Here is a 15405-nt window from a genome sequence, read left to right on the forward strand (position 1 = left end):
ATTGGCTAACGGTAACTATTTGTGTCCTCATTTAATAGATCGCTAATGCAGTATATAGTGTAATTTAACATTCCAAGAATGGTTTTCCTCATAATGGTGAGTTCAATCAAAAATTCCTCGCTCAGAACCATACGAATTTCATAAAGTTATAGAATGGTTAATAATCAATGTTCCTTTCAGCATTTTTAAAAAGAAAATAATGCTCTTGAACAAAACACACAACACTGTAATTTGTGGACTGAACAATCATTCGTACTATTTATCGAACTGAGAAACTTCAGCCGCAATCACGTGACACGAGAATCGATTTGTTCTAAAGGGTATTCAAAGGAAGCCACGAATAACATAGCTAGTGCTTTGCAACATCTCTTGAGTGACTTACACATTATATAGTGCGGGAACAAGTAAAAATAGACATTTGCGTGATGTGTAGAACAAGGAAATTGCACAAACACACAAAAATGTAAAGCATCATTGCATTATAATGTCTTAGAAGTTAATTTTTCATTTTTTTCACACAAGAAAGACATCTAAGTAAAAATGTCTTATCTATTAGTAGCTGTTGTGTTTTAGCATATAACTATACAGAGGTACACACACTTATAATGACAGTTACATATACTGCAGAAGTCGCAACTTGCAGAGGCTTTGGTTGCTTTTTGAAACTACTATTTCGGTAAGTTTTTAACCATCTATTTACATAAAGAATTTCTTTATCTAATCTCTTTTAGTGTAGGGGAAGTTTCTCAACCAAGGACCTACAGACCTCTGAATTTCCTTGCATTTGTTTCTTCCTTACAATGGTGTCATTTTTCCAAGAATAATTGCCTACTATGCTCTAATTACCTGTGGCGACGAAACAAGGTAACGTGAAGCTCATTTCTGTTTTCCATGCACACCCTCCAAAACAATTTTTGTGCTCCACATTTGCAACTATTTTTCCTACTGCACATAAACGGAAATGGGAAATAAACATTGCAGTATATTTAGGACGTCTATATTTTAAATAGGGAAATGATCGTAAAATGGGTTATGCGCCTTGATGTACCAAGGGACGTCATTTTGAATGCAGACTATTATTTGATGTAATGATCTTATGAATATAAGGATAAACACTGGCGCAAATCCCGGGGGGACGAGGGGGACATGTCCTCCCAATCTTGGCCCTGGGGGGACTGTCCCCTCCAATAATCTCATCTAAAAAGTGCTTTTGGGATAAGTGTGATGATTTGTGTCCCACTGCCACAAAGGAATGTAAGATAAAATTGATCTCTCTTGTCTTTTCCATTTTTTTAAAAAAAGAATCGTACTCTGTAGTATTTCAAACTGAACTTCGTGCTGTAGTGCGTTTAGTATTCTCATCATTAATTCCACTTTCGCTACTTGGGCACAAATTGCAATAAATACCAAAAAAGGATATGCCCCTCTCCTCATGCTGGAAAGTTGTCTCAGCTGTAGGTACGGGCACAAATTACGGGGAAATGGGGAGACATGTCCCCTCCCCCAACATTGGAACTGGAGGCTCTCCCAATAATCCGTTTTGTAAAGTGCTTTTTGCAGATAAGTGTGATGATTTGTGTCCGACTGCCACAAAGGAAAGTGAGATGAAATTAGTTTCTCTTGGCTTTTCCATTTTTAATGAAAATGAAGGCGTGCGACTGTGTGTGACGCAACCTGATGTAAAATCTTTTCTCCTCCTCTCCCCTAGGCCCTAGCACACGAAGAGTATATAGACAATCCAATGTCAGTAGAACCCATCTTTTCAGTAAATGCGCATTTAATCTATTTGTAATATCAGCCTAGGCATCTACTCATGCTTCGTAAGCTAACTAACTCTATATCCTATGGAACCCGGAGATTCAATGCCGCGTTCACAAAAGCTCTCCACTGACTTCTATCCTTAGCCTACTGGATCCAGTTTCCGCTTTGTATTCCTATTTTTGAGAGATCCATCTTAATATTGTTTTCTCATCTGCGCCTAGGTCTTCCTAATGGTCGTTTTCCGATTGGTCTTACCGCTAACACTTTGAAAGCGTTCCTACTTTCTTCCATCCTGGCTATATGTCCTGCCCACCTAAGCCTCCTAGACTTGATGACTCTAACAATGTTTGGTAAGAAGTATTAATGTAGATCCTCGTTATGAAATTTCCGCCATTCCCCATTCCCGTTCCTCTTGGGTCCGAATATTCGTCTCAGGATCTTGTTCTCAAACACTTTCAGTCTATATGTTCTTCCCTCAGAGTAAGCGACCATGTTTCGGAACCATACAGAACAACAGGCATGATTATCGTTTTATATATTTTAAGCTTCAAATTCCTCGACAGAATTCGCGTCGACAGGGATTTTGAACTGAATAATAACACGAATTCCCTGTTTTTAGTCGACATTTAATTTCTTCGTGAATATGATTTTCGTCTGTTAATATTGATCCTAGATATTTAAAAATATCCACTTTATCAAAAGTATTATTTAATATTTTAACGCATTCATAATTTGCCTATTAAGGTCCCGACGCACTTCCATGTATTTAGTTTTCTCTTTCTATTTACCTCTAAACCCATGTCCCTGCAAGAGTTTAATAAGACCTCTGCATATCTTTCTATTGTTCTCCTATCATCCCTTATTAAATTTACATCATCAGCGTACGCATAACCTGGTGAATACCGTTCAACTCTAGGCCCTGGTTGCTATCTTTGATTTTCCATAGAGCGTATTCCAGGACAAAGTTGAATAATAATGGCAACAACGCATCTCCTTGTTTCAGGCCATTATCGACGTGAAAGCTCGTGGCCAAGAATTTTCCTACCCTGACTTTACTTTGGGATTCATTTAAATATGCCTTAATTAATCTAATTAGTTTTTTCGGTATTCCAAATTCTGTAAGAACGTTGTACAATGTTTCTCTCCTAACCGAGTCGAAAGCCTTTCTAAAATCAATAAATAGTTTATGTACCTGGCTACTGTATTCCCACTTCTTTTTAAGTATTTGGTGAATGGTAAATATTTGGTCGATAGTTGATCGATTTCGTCTAAATCCGCACTGATAATCTCCAACAATTTCATCTGCGTATGGGGTCAATCTTGCTAATAGAATATTTGAACGGATTTTATAGGATGTTGACAGAAGAGAAATGCCTCCATAGTTATTACAGTCAATTTTGTTGCCTTTCTTGTGGGTTGGAACAATGATTGATTCTTTCAACTCTTGTGGGAATTCTTCCTTGTTGTAGATAAGGAGAATGAGTTTGTGTATCTTGTTCCACAATTTTTCGCCTCCAGCTAAAATTAACTCAGCCGGAATTTCGCTTACACCCGGAGATTTGTGTTTCTTTAATTTCTTTATAGCGATTTCTACTTCTATTCGGTTGGGTTCTGGAATATACGGTTCTGCGGTGTGTATCTCTCTTTTTCCACGCACATTAGTTTTTGGCTGCGTGTTAAGCAAATCGTCAAAGAAATCTTTCCATCTATTTAAAATGCTATCTGTATCAGTGAGAACTGTTCTTAAAGCTTTCTTTAATATAAGCACGAGGTTGATAGCCTTTCTTAAATTCGTTGATCACTTTATACATGTCCCGAATGTTTTTCTTTTTACTGTTATCTTCAAGTTCTTTAATTTTAGCTTTCAAAAAATCGCGTTTCTTTGTTCTGGAAGTTTTGGAAGTTTCCCCCCTGATGTCTACGAAATTTTGTGTAGCTATTTCAATCGGATTTTGTAGCTAACGTAATTTTGCCTGTTTTCTCTTCTCTGCTAGCTCGAACTATGGTTTGTTCCTACGTATTTCCGCGTGTCCTTTTTATTTTATTTTATTTTATTTATTTTTTTAGAGGATGTTTCCTGAGCAAAGAAAAGCATTCAATTGCTGGAATAGTTTTCTCCATAATCTTAAGGTTACATCTGTTAATTAAAGAGTATATGACATGCGTCAGATTTCAGTTTCGATTCCTATAATGTTATTGAGATTATCATCTTTTTGCTCAAATAAGAGTGTTGTTGCGTCATACATAATTGATATTCTTTCTTCATAGTTTTGGGGAAGTCATTATTCATATTATTTTAAAACAATTTTAACGTGGATCTTTGAGGATGCCTAATTAGAAACATACCAATTATAAATATGCATATATTCAGATTTCAGAATGTGTTCACGGCAGTGATTTGTAATACTGATATGTACTACTACTTCATCTACATCGCCTGATATATAATATACAAGAGATTCCCCTCAGAAATCAGATTCATCTACCGTAATATGAGTTTCATCTCCCTTCTCTAAAATAAGCCTCAAATCTGCCCACCTCCCAATGTTGAAGACAACCAATGACGTATTTAGGATTTTGTTTCGAAGGGGTATACCCAACACAAGGAAGGAAGTGGGCAATTGCCCATCTGAGTTTGAGAATTAAATATATTTTAATTTATGCATAAATTGAAGTTATAATGGCAAGAATTGCAGACCGATAAATCCTGTATGATATACGAAAATATAGGAGCGAATCTTACCCTTTATTCTATTCATACAAGGAAAAGGAAGCATCCTCTTGCCCTTCCTAATTTCCAGGGCTAATTATTCCCCCGTTTTGATTTTCTTTAATTCAAAAATTTCCTTCTTTTAAAGATAACTAAACGATATAATTTTCCCTTTGTTATAATAACTAAAGTCCTGTCATATTGATAATCCGCGCAAGTTGGTGTGAAACACCAGTTTCGCTTATCAACTCCTCTTAGTTTTGGTGTTACTGATGACGGCCGACTTGATCACAAGTGACAACGGTCGATAAAGTATGATAGGCGAAATGAAAGTAACATCAAGAAAAAGAAACAGAAAATTAGAAAGGATGAAAGAAAGAACAAATAGACAGTTCTTACATGGAGTGAAATTTCACAAATACAGTATTATTTCTGAACAAAGAGCATAAGAAAATGGAAAGCCAATGACATTCTTAGAAATGGTAAGGATTATTGCATAGTCATAAATTAGTAACAACCACAACAACAATAGAAAAGGATCTAAATTTATCTCTTTGGAGCACCATTGTATTAGACTCCAGAATAGAAAATTTAAAGTAATGCGATGTAGGTAGTTCTCTAATTGATAGGTTATAAAAGGTCGTACATCCGCCAAAATATGTTTTTCCGTTTCAACTATTTTTGGAAGGACCACTGAATATAATGCAATGAGATTCTCCGTGTTACAAACACACACTGATAGAGTGAAGACGTCAGAGGAAAGGCGGATTTCTGCTGCCTCATTATTTTTACTTCATTGTTGTTTTGTGACATCATAATCTCTATAGTGAAACGAAGGTACCTTGCTGCGGGTTTGTAAGGTTGGATTGTCCGATATGAAAATGAGTACATAGCTTTCCCAACTCTTTTCTCTTCTTCCTTTCTAGCCTCTCTCATTCCCGCTTCATTTGTGTTTCATTTGATAATAGAAGCTATTTCAGTCATCATTTTTTTACTTCCCCTTTTTAGAAATATATCATAAACCTTTATGTAGCATGAGTATGAAGACAGGGCTATAATGTCGCAACGTAAAGGACGAACAAGCATGTTGCTTCCAGTGACCTTCACGTGGCTGAAGATATTGAAATATTTGTTATCACGCCACTATTCAGAATATGGGTATGGTATTTGGAGCAAACGTTACCTACCAATACCAGAACGTATTTTTCAGCATACATTAAGATATGTACTTTCACCCGGTGCCACTTCTGGCGGTGTCAAACTTGCAAAGAGGGACTTTTTCAGAGGACATTTCCTTTCTCGTACGTCATACGGACATGTGCCATGTTACAATTGAAAGTCTACATTATTCTGAAGAAAATAATGTGCTGAACATGAAATTCGGATGAATAGTGTTGAAGCAGTAGTTATTTAAATAAAGGTATCAACAATTGCTTGAAAATCCCCGTACTCCAAAGGGTTATAGGTAACATCCTGATATATTCGCCTGAGAAAACTGAGGGGAAAACATGAAAAATTCAGTCAGTCCGAGCCTGAGATTCAAAATTATGTAACCATATTCGAGCCGTGGACCTGTCGACTGCGAAGTGAGACTACTAGTTAACCTACGCCTATTTCGTTTAATTTATTTCAGTAGCAACTGTCCCTTGACAGTCTTTCGGTCTCAATTTAAGAACCATTGGGCTGGGTGCTGATTTCAGTTTTCTCCCGAGTGATTTTCAATACAAAAGAAAATGTGACAACATACAAGAATTAGAAAGATTTGGAAATATGAGGAAATGCACAAGAACGCGAAGGGGGAAACAAGGGGGTATTACGATGGCAGAATCCACGACGACCTGCTCGCAAAACTCCAAATGAGTCGATGGACGTTGGGACATACTACGAATGCATTCACCAGAACGACGTTTACGAAATGAAAGAACAACTTCGTCGGCCACTTCCTGGTTTTTCTTGCTGCCCACGAATTAGCCATCCGATCCTCCAGATTGATATATCCCATCCCATATGTAAGTTGTAGTCCTGTACTATATCAGGCTTTTCCATCAGGCATTTCCATCAGGCTTATGGGTGCATATTTGTGAGAATATAAACATCACGTTTATCCTTCCACCGTACTGCTGTAAGATCACATCCACATCATCTTTATTCAATCTGTTAGAAGAAAGACTATGTACCATGTTCTTACGCCGCGGTGCAACCGTACAGCAGAAATAAATATTCAAGAGCCTTAGTTCATCATACAATTTAGAAGAACAGAAATGGTTGTCCATAAAAAAAACTTTATGACCAACTTCGCTCAACTGCTCTAGACGTTTGTGAACTATGGCTTCAGTCACAGTCCTCTCAAAAGTATCCAAATCGTGCATCTTTCCCAAGTACGTAAACATTCGAAGTATATCCGTTGTCACAACATTCTCCGAAAGCTTTTATCCCAAATCTCGGAATATACTGTTTGTGGCCGACATAACCTTTGAATGGCACATTAGCTTAATCCAGGTAGTTTTTCGGTTGGATTGAAAAATTTATTGAACCTCTTCAGTCCTGTATTTGTAAGCATCATTTCTGTATATGTTTGCATCTATAGCCTTGAAGCTCAGGCATGTGGTGGGAAGCAGAGCTCTGCAAACCCAGGCGCGAAGACGGCCCGGATGGATCTGTAGTCTGTGCCCGGCTCGACCCAGCCCGGCCCGAATCTCGAGCCGGGCTGTAACCGGGCCGGGCTCAAACAGGCCAGACCCTAAACTGGCCTGGCACAAACGAGCCGGGATCTAAACGGGCCGGGCACAAACGGGCCGGGCGTAACCGGCCTGAGAACAACCAAGTCTGATAATCAAGTCAATCCTTCAGTATGCAATGGAAAATGAGAATTTTGTCGTCATAATATTGCAATGTCTATTTGTCCTTCTGGAGTGGGAGAATCGTGTGAAAGGTTACCCAAGGTTTGTTTTCTATATCCCTATTCTGTCTGTCTATGTGTTATCTGTCCTTGCTCTCTCCAGCCATGTTTATTATATCTAGGTACAATAATACAGCTCATGGACGTAAAAGTCTTATACTACACTCATTAGTGGATTACGAGTAACAGAGAAGATATGTAAAACTGCTACACCATATGTGATATTAATACTACAACTACTATTGCTAATACCACTATTACGATTACGATTACGAATGCTCGTGCTAATTCCACTATTGCTGCCACTGCTACTACTATTACTACTACCACTATTGCTACTACTCATTACTATAATAATACAACAGCAAATACCACTACTGCTATTATTAGTAATACGAAAACAAAGCAATGAAAATGAAATCTTTGAGTTTTACGTCCGACAGTTATGCCGGCTAGGCTAAAGGAGAAATGGTGAATAAATAAAGTGGGAGGAAACGGGAGAACGCCGAGAACCCCCTCCCACACGGTGTTTGTCCAGCAGAAAGTTCACTTGGCGAGAGCTGGGATCGAACCAGGGACCCCATACACCAGAGGTGAACGCTCAACCACTGAGCCACTGTTTCAGGAACACCTAATCGACCCTGGCGTCTTGGTGATTTATTTGATCATTATATTTTGTTATATTTGTAGTATCATACTATAAACAATACAGGAACATGTAACACCATTTGGTATTTCCCTTGCTAATTGAACATTACTACAAATTGCGCTGATCTTATAAGCACGCCGGTTCACGGTTTTTGCCTCCGTGGTCTAATGGTAGCGTACCAAATTCTACTTAGCAGGTCAAGTACTTGACTTTATCATACGTTCTTTAGGTAAATACGGCTCAGAGCGTATGGATGATGATGGGATGAAAACAGTGGGAGAAAGCGGGACCTCCCCGGAAACTCCCACGCACACAGTGTTTGTCCACCACAAAGTTCACATAGCACGAGCAGGGATTGATCCGACGACCTCTAGCACCAGATGTGAGTGCTTTCCTAATGAGCCACCGTTGTCCCTCGTAGATCAAGCATCGGTTCACATTCTACGTAGACCGGCCAGAGTAACTAGTATTTCTCCTTTTTTCTGTACTTACAAGGTAAATTCAGTACCACGAGACATGTCAACTCTGACGCGAAGTCGTAGCAGTTGTAGTAGTATTAGCAGTGGTCGTAGTAGTAATAGTAGAAGTAGTAGTATTAGTAGTAGAAGTAGTAATAGTAGTAGTATTACAGTACTTTGCAGTCTTGAATAAAGAGTCAGTTTCCCAAACACATTACGATTAACATAGGCTAACATTAGTTTCCGATCCGTCTTTCAGAGTGTTCGGGCCCGGTCCAGTTTGAAACGGGCAGGGTCACGCCGGGCACATTCCGGGCCGAACCGAGGGCGCCCGGCCCGTGCAGGGTTCTGGTGGGAAGAAAAAGGTTACAGTGTTGCCAGTGTCGGGGGTCTATGTCTCCTGTAGGCGACATTGAGGTTCACTGAGTCAAACATGTCTCCTACTATGGTTATGTCTCCTACAGGAGACGCGGGGATTGAAGAGGTGAATGAAGCATTGAGCAAATCAAAGACTTTGCGAAACTTCCATGGCGTATCGCAATTGGGATCTGTATCACAATTTGGAACTTTCTGATTGTCTTTGAAATGAAGATAGGGAAGAGGATGAAGAAATCCATTACGAGACATGATGTTACTGAACCATGACTGGTGAAAGAGTTTGTCAGACGACTAATAGTGTCTGAATGTCGATTTAATCTCTTGTCCCATGTGTATAATTATAGCCAAAAAGAGATATAATTTGTGAAGTGTAACGTAAGGTTCTTGTTACTCAATCAACTCCGTATTTATCGCAGCATACGACATAATACAAGTTTGTCTACTGCACCACAATATCGATCACTTCCTTCGTTAACAGCAACAAAAAGAACTCGAGAGCACTTGTGTCTGTAAGATTCCTTACAGCCACTCCAGGTGCTGCACCGAATTGTGCAACAGTTGGCATTCGCTGTTTGAAACAACCTCCAGCCCTCACCCAGTCTGAGACTTCACTAGTTGAGGGCTGAGGATCGTCTTCTGATTCATAACCATTTCCATCATCAATAACAACCTCATTATCGGTCCCCCTTACCGCCTCTCCAGCATATTCCTCTACTTCATCCAACACAGTCCCTCCAAGTCTTCAACATCAGTGTCCTCATGAGTATATGCTGGACCCTGTGTCTTTTTCAGAAAGACATCTTCAAATCACCCTCGAATTCGAAATTTCTTGAGGTTCAAAAGTAATACCCCTCTATGAAAATTGCGAGACACGCCACTGAACCAGTGTGTCACCATACTCTGCGTCCACAGTTTTATATCAAAGAAAAAGACGCACTATTCTCTAAGGTATCACAATGAAAAACTAATACGCACTACTACACTGACGGAGAAACACTTTTCAAATGACTAAATAAAAGGAAGCATGGCTTGAAATTTTTTTTGCGTTGGAGAGGGAGCGGAAATCAGGGAAGAGGTAGGTTGACGGAACTGCTTTTGCGTTGTCATTCGTACTTCGATTTTAGCAGCGAAACCTCTTATATCTTTTCCACTTGTCAACAACCACCTGAACACCAGTAAACAATGACACCCTCGCTGGCTTTCTATTTTTAGCTTAGCTTGTAGATGAGAATGTAGAGGTGAAAATGATGTTAGTTATTCTTTTCTTCCTACAAGAAATTATGGTGAGTGTGTGTGTCAAAGAAAATAGAATTTTTGTGTTTTACTAAAAAGAGAAGCGTAATGAATTCGTTTTGTGTAGGAAATATTCTCAAACAAGTTATGTGTAGAAAAAAAAATGATTTTGACGTTTGTTTCGCTTCCCACCATAGTATCACGTTATATGCCTGCCATTTTTAATGCACACATCATGTACAGCAACAAGAATTATGCTTCTAGATCAATTCAGTGAAAATATATCTTCTCTTTAGTGGTGTATTTACGATTTTGTTTCGGGGGACTTTACTATCTTTCGGGGGGACTTTGCCTGGAAATGTAAAAATTCTGCAAGATATTTCATTTACTTTACTCTAGTAAGATTTCGGGGGGACTTAAGCCCGGAAGCCCCCTGTCAAATATGCCACTGCTTGTCTTATATGGAGCCGTCCTAAAAATAAAAGTAATTTACGTAAAAAAAAAAAAAAAAAGACTGAAAAAATTTGCCAACTTTGACATCCTCCTTCCTGATATGAGCAACAAGTACACATGCAAAGTATTACCATGTAGTAAACTACTTCATTGCTTCACATACCAATTTTTATGAATGTACCCCAAGAAACCTGATGCAAGAAAACAAACAACACGAACTTTACCCTCCTTCTCCGCCGTGGTACCCCACATATATATAAAATGCACATCGGCGGAAAGTTTCATCCTTCAGAAACACATTGATACCAAAATTATCTTCCTAGCTTAATTAGCGGCTTAGCTATTGAGGTTAAAGGCCTTGACGCAGCAGTTGCGTCAATGGGCGTTTAAGGTTAACCAACTAATGTCTTCAAGTTATTTTCAGTGCTTACCGTTATAAATATGCTAAAAAGGTAGCATAGAACAGATTATTACTACAGTGAAACCTCTCTAAAGCAGACAGCCATAAGGAATCAATAATTGTCCACTATAGACAGGTGTCCGCCTTAGAGAATTTTCAATATTTTCTTACGTATGTTAACAAGGTAATATGAGGTTAGAAAAAATATTTTTGAATGAATCATGCATGTATTTATAAATATTACTGAAAAGTTACTGTACCTACATTATTCTTCGTCATCCAATACTTTATGTTCCAAGCACAACATGGAAATAAGATGTTATAATTCTCTACACTTTACACTTATCAATGCTTAATTTTTTCAGTATGTTGCTTCAATTTGCGGAATAATTACTGTCGAGTAGTGTCTTTTTTGAGACAATATGCGTATCCGCAGGCAAAAAGTACCAAACTTGTCTTCTGCTTAGTTAGAGATTCCAGAGGGACAGTAGAATGAAGTTTCATCCCAAACGGCGGGCAACTGTCAATCACTTTTGCGTCTAAAACAGGCTGGGTGGGATTCGAATGCAGGCAAAGGACATGAGAGCATTATTAAACAGACACTCCGTGTGGCTTGGTGAGCAGACAATTGAGGAGGCAAAATGTCACAATGCTTCCTTGGTGACTCGTGTTTGAATTACTAAAACTGTACTTTTACTGTACTTTTCAACTTATTTCTAGAGAAAGTGTCCGGAGGTAAATAATTCATATACAAGACAGAAAGGACTGTCCGTGTCCGTACTAGAGAGTGTCCGCTTTAGAGAGGTTTGCCAATATGTTTTTTTCCTATTACAGTGTTTGGGGATTACATAATATGTCCGTTACGGGAGGTGTCCGCTTTATAGAGGTGTCCGTTAGTAGAGGTTTCCAAATTACTAGAGAAGACTCACTAAGCCGGACATACAGTCACTTTCATGAAAGCGACATCCGACCGATCGATCCATTTGAATGTGTTGAATGAAACGTGCTCACTCTAATGGTGCAATTCGTTTAATTGGGTCGGTTCACGGCTTGTTCACCACAGAGCCTAGCTCAGAGAGACTGCTCATATATCACGTCTACTGAGCCGATGGCGCATCTCAACCGAGCCAGCTCGAGAGAATGACTCACCTGAACCGAGTCGAATCGAGCGGATGGTTCATCTGAGCTGAGCCGAACCGAGCCAATGGCTCATTCCAATCAAGCCAGCTCGTGCTGGTGGCTCAGTTGAACCGACCCGACCCGAGCCGGAGCTTGAGCTGAGTCGATTGACATTACTAGTTAGACTGACATTTGCTCTGTGTGTGTTATCTCTTGCGATACAATGCTTTTATGTATTGTTCAATAATGAACGTCCTATTGCTTTGTTTTGTTTATTGTTATGAGGACGAGTTTGCCAATGGCTAGTGCAATGGACCATTGCCGCGTTAAGACACACAGTGGTGTTAAACCAACCTATGCTGACATCATGCGCCACTACTACTGGTTGCGACATGACATATATGAAAGTCGTCATATCTATCCTCAACCCGTAGATGATATTGTAAAGATGATCGGTGGAAAGATTACTAAAATCTAAATAAAAGCATCCATGCCTATAGTTTCCGAACAGACTATTAACCGATAAATCTACTATAAAAACGGACCAAACGGACTACTACAAGTGTCGATCAGTGGAGAAATCAGTTGAACATGTGGACGCAAAACAGAAGGCAACTCGCAAAGAAATCGTATGAAATGCAGAAATCTCTCTCTTCGACATTGCAGCTTATAAGTGTAGAAACGTTTATCAAATAAGAGCGAGAGGACCGAAAAGTTGATTTTTACTGCAAGACAATAGCACTTTGGATGAGCTATTTGTAAAATCGTTTTAATTACTAAGCTACAACAAAATAATACACACTTATCATTTAGGAATTCTCATAACCACGTATCGCACGAAATAATATTTCCACGTGCACACTGGGCACATGTGACTGTCTAACACAGAGGGGAAAAAAGAATAGAAAAGGTAAAAAAAAAAAAAAAAAACCTCTGATACGTTTTATTCAAGAACACTCCTCCACTCCGCTTCACACTGTCCTCCACTTTTGGATGTGCTGCGTGATGTTACCCAAAAATACTACACATCAACACATTGATCAAAACAAACGAAGTAAGTAATAGCAAGGAACATAAACAGACAAATGATAGAAATCGATGGGAGATTGAAACAAACTTTCAACTTTGGCCTATTTGTATGCGATGAGGTGATAAAAAATTAGCTAATTTAGAAGGCACATAATGTATGTGTACTTGTGGATTCGATTAAATAGAATTTCAATTAAAGATGAATTACAATAAATAACAGTCCCGTTTAGGCCGAATATTATATAACAAAGTAAAATTGAAAGTAGCATTTGCTTTTGAGTTGATTTGATTTTGAGTTTAACGTTTCTTTCAGCAGCGAGACTATATGAGACGTGGACCTACTGATTAACGTGGAATCCGAACCACATGAGCTTCCGCCGGGAATCGAACCCGGGTCTCCCACGCCAAGCATTGTATATCCTACGCCCAAACATTTTGTCCCATGAACATTCCAGAACGGACATAAGAATGAATATCATTTAAATTTGTTTTGTTAAACTATGATGAAGTCCTAATTGAATCCATTTATTTACATAGGTAAAATAATAATTTATATGCGAATTTGCACTCGTCTAATATCCATTGGCGAGATCTGTATAATAGAAATACATTGTATACAAACATGGAATAGTAAAAATATTACCAAACCTCACCTACGTATATTTCTATTTGATCTTAAGTTTTAGTTCATCATTGTCACTATTAATCATTACTTTATTCCTGGAAATGTGAAAACTCTGCAAGATATTTAATTTACTTTAAAATAGTAAATAAACTTTCGAGGGGCTTAAGCCCGGAAGCCCCGCTTAAATACGCCACTGAATACAATAAATATCGTATCACTTAAATATATTCAAAAATAAACTCAAATGAAGCCTGCATATCTTCGTTACAGGGATTAGTTGTGTCAGAATATCAAGACCTGCGACACCGTTGCAAAACTTTGCAGGTACAATATTTCTATCTCACTAAGGTGCTCATTAGGAAGTAAGCCAATTAATTCGGTGAGTGTACATACAGCTAAAAAAATAACAAAATAAAATAAAAATAACATATTGTTTAAAATTATCAAATTTGAGCGTTTTAGCAAAACTTCAAACCATTCTCCTCAAATGAACGAGTTATTCTGGAAACCTCAATATTTTTGTGTAAACTTTGTGCCACCAATGAAACCTTTTCCAAAGTACCCATCATCAAAAATCGAAAAAAGCTTTTCTTCGACCCTTCCTAGTGGGTAGCGAAGGATGAAGATTTATCGTTCTGTAAAAGACCTACTTCACATTTTGCATGAATACTAACATTACGATTTGCTTCTAGATTACAAAGCTTTATTAATTATTGCAGAGAAATTAGTTAAATACAAAAGGTATCAGGTCTTACGTACTTTTATTTCGGGCAGGAACTAGGTATAACAAGTGCTATTTTGAACACTTCAAATACCACTCTTTTTTTCTGTGAAAATCAACACTGATGGAATTCCAATCTTAAAAAATGGATGGACGTTTAGCTTAGCTTAGTTTGATTTGAAAGCTTAGTTTTAATCAATTTCATGTTTGATGAATGGAAGTGAAATTTCTGTTTCATTATCTGCTTTCTATGAACATTGTAAACCATATAGTGTTGAGGAATATTTGTCTAATTCTATAAATGAACTAAAGTTGTAATTCAGTATGACTTGATAGTGGACGATAATAAGTAACATAGATTAGTGGCTTTGTGTCTTCGATGTTCCTACCCGTGCTTTTCCAAAGTGTACCAAACCTCAATTTTTACTTAGATTGTAAAAAATACTGCACTGAAGGATACTAGGGAGGACAAATGGTCTTCCCTTAACTTCATCACCTTCGCGGACAGATGATTCATTTTTAAGCCACATTCAAGATGAACATCACATTTGTGTTTTGCCTTTAATTGACCTTTCGAACTGGCTACACAGTTTCCAATATATTACATGCATCTGATACCTCTCGGCATTACAGATTTTTTTTTTTTTTTTTTTTTTTAATGCACGGTTTAATACTTTGCCCCAGCCGGTTGTAGTTCGACGGATATGCGGTATTTAAGTCACAGCATGTCCGGCGTATATAGTACTATAAATAAATACGCTTCGAAATTTTAATTATTATTATTAGGCCTATTATTATTATTATTATTATTATTATTATTATTATTATTATTATTATTATTATTATTATTATTATTTTTGTGAACGAACTAGCTATAATTAGTTCATTCACAAGGAAGTTTAAACTTCGCCGCGCATTCATTCGTAGTGCTACGTACGACGGATATGCGATAATTGACATGCTTTGTAAT

At 38.0% G+C, this 15405-nt stretch overlaps 1 protein-coding gene across 1 annotated transcript in view; it reads left to right on the forward strand.

The window, feature by feature from the left end:
* Nucleotides 1–373: 373 nt before the first annotated feature.
* LOC145681559 (bestrophin-4-like) overlaps nt 374–15405 on the forward strand; it is a 1326494-nt gene continuing 1311462 nt past the window's right edge. The window contains exon 1 of the mRNA XM_081753197.1: nt 374–676. Coding sequence (XP_081609323.1) covers nt 606–676 — 71 coding nt within the window. The 5' untranslated portion in view covers nt 374–605. The remainder of the gene's footprint in view (nt 677–15405) is intronic.

Source organism: Thermobia domestica, chromosome 3 (assembly GCF_964235325.1).
Source record: "Thermobia domestica chromosome 3, izTheDome1.hap1.1, whole genome shotgun sequence".
NCBI lineage: Eukaryota > Metazoa > Arthropoda > Insecta > Zygentoma > Lepismatidae > Thermobia > Thermobia domestica.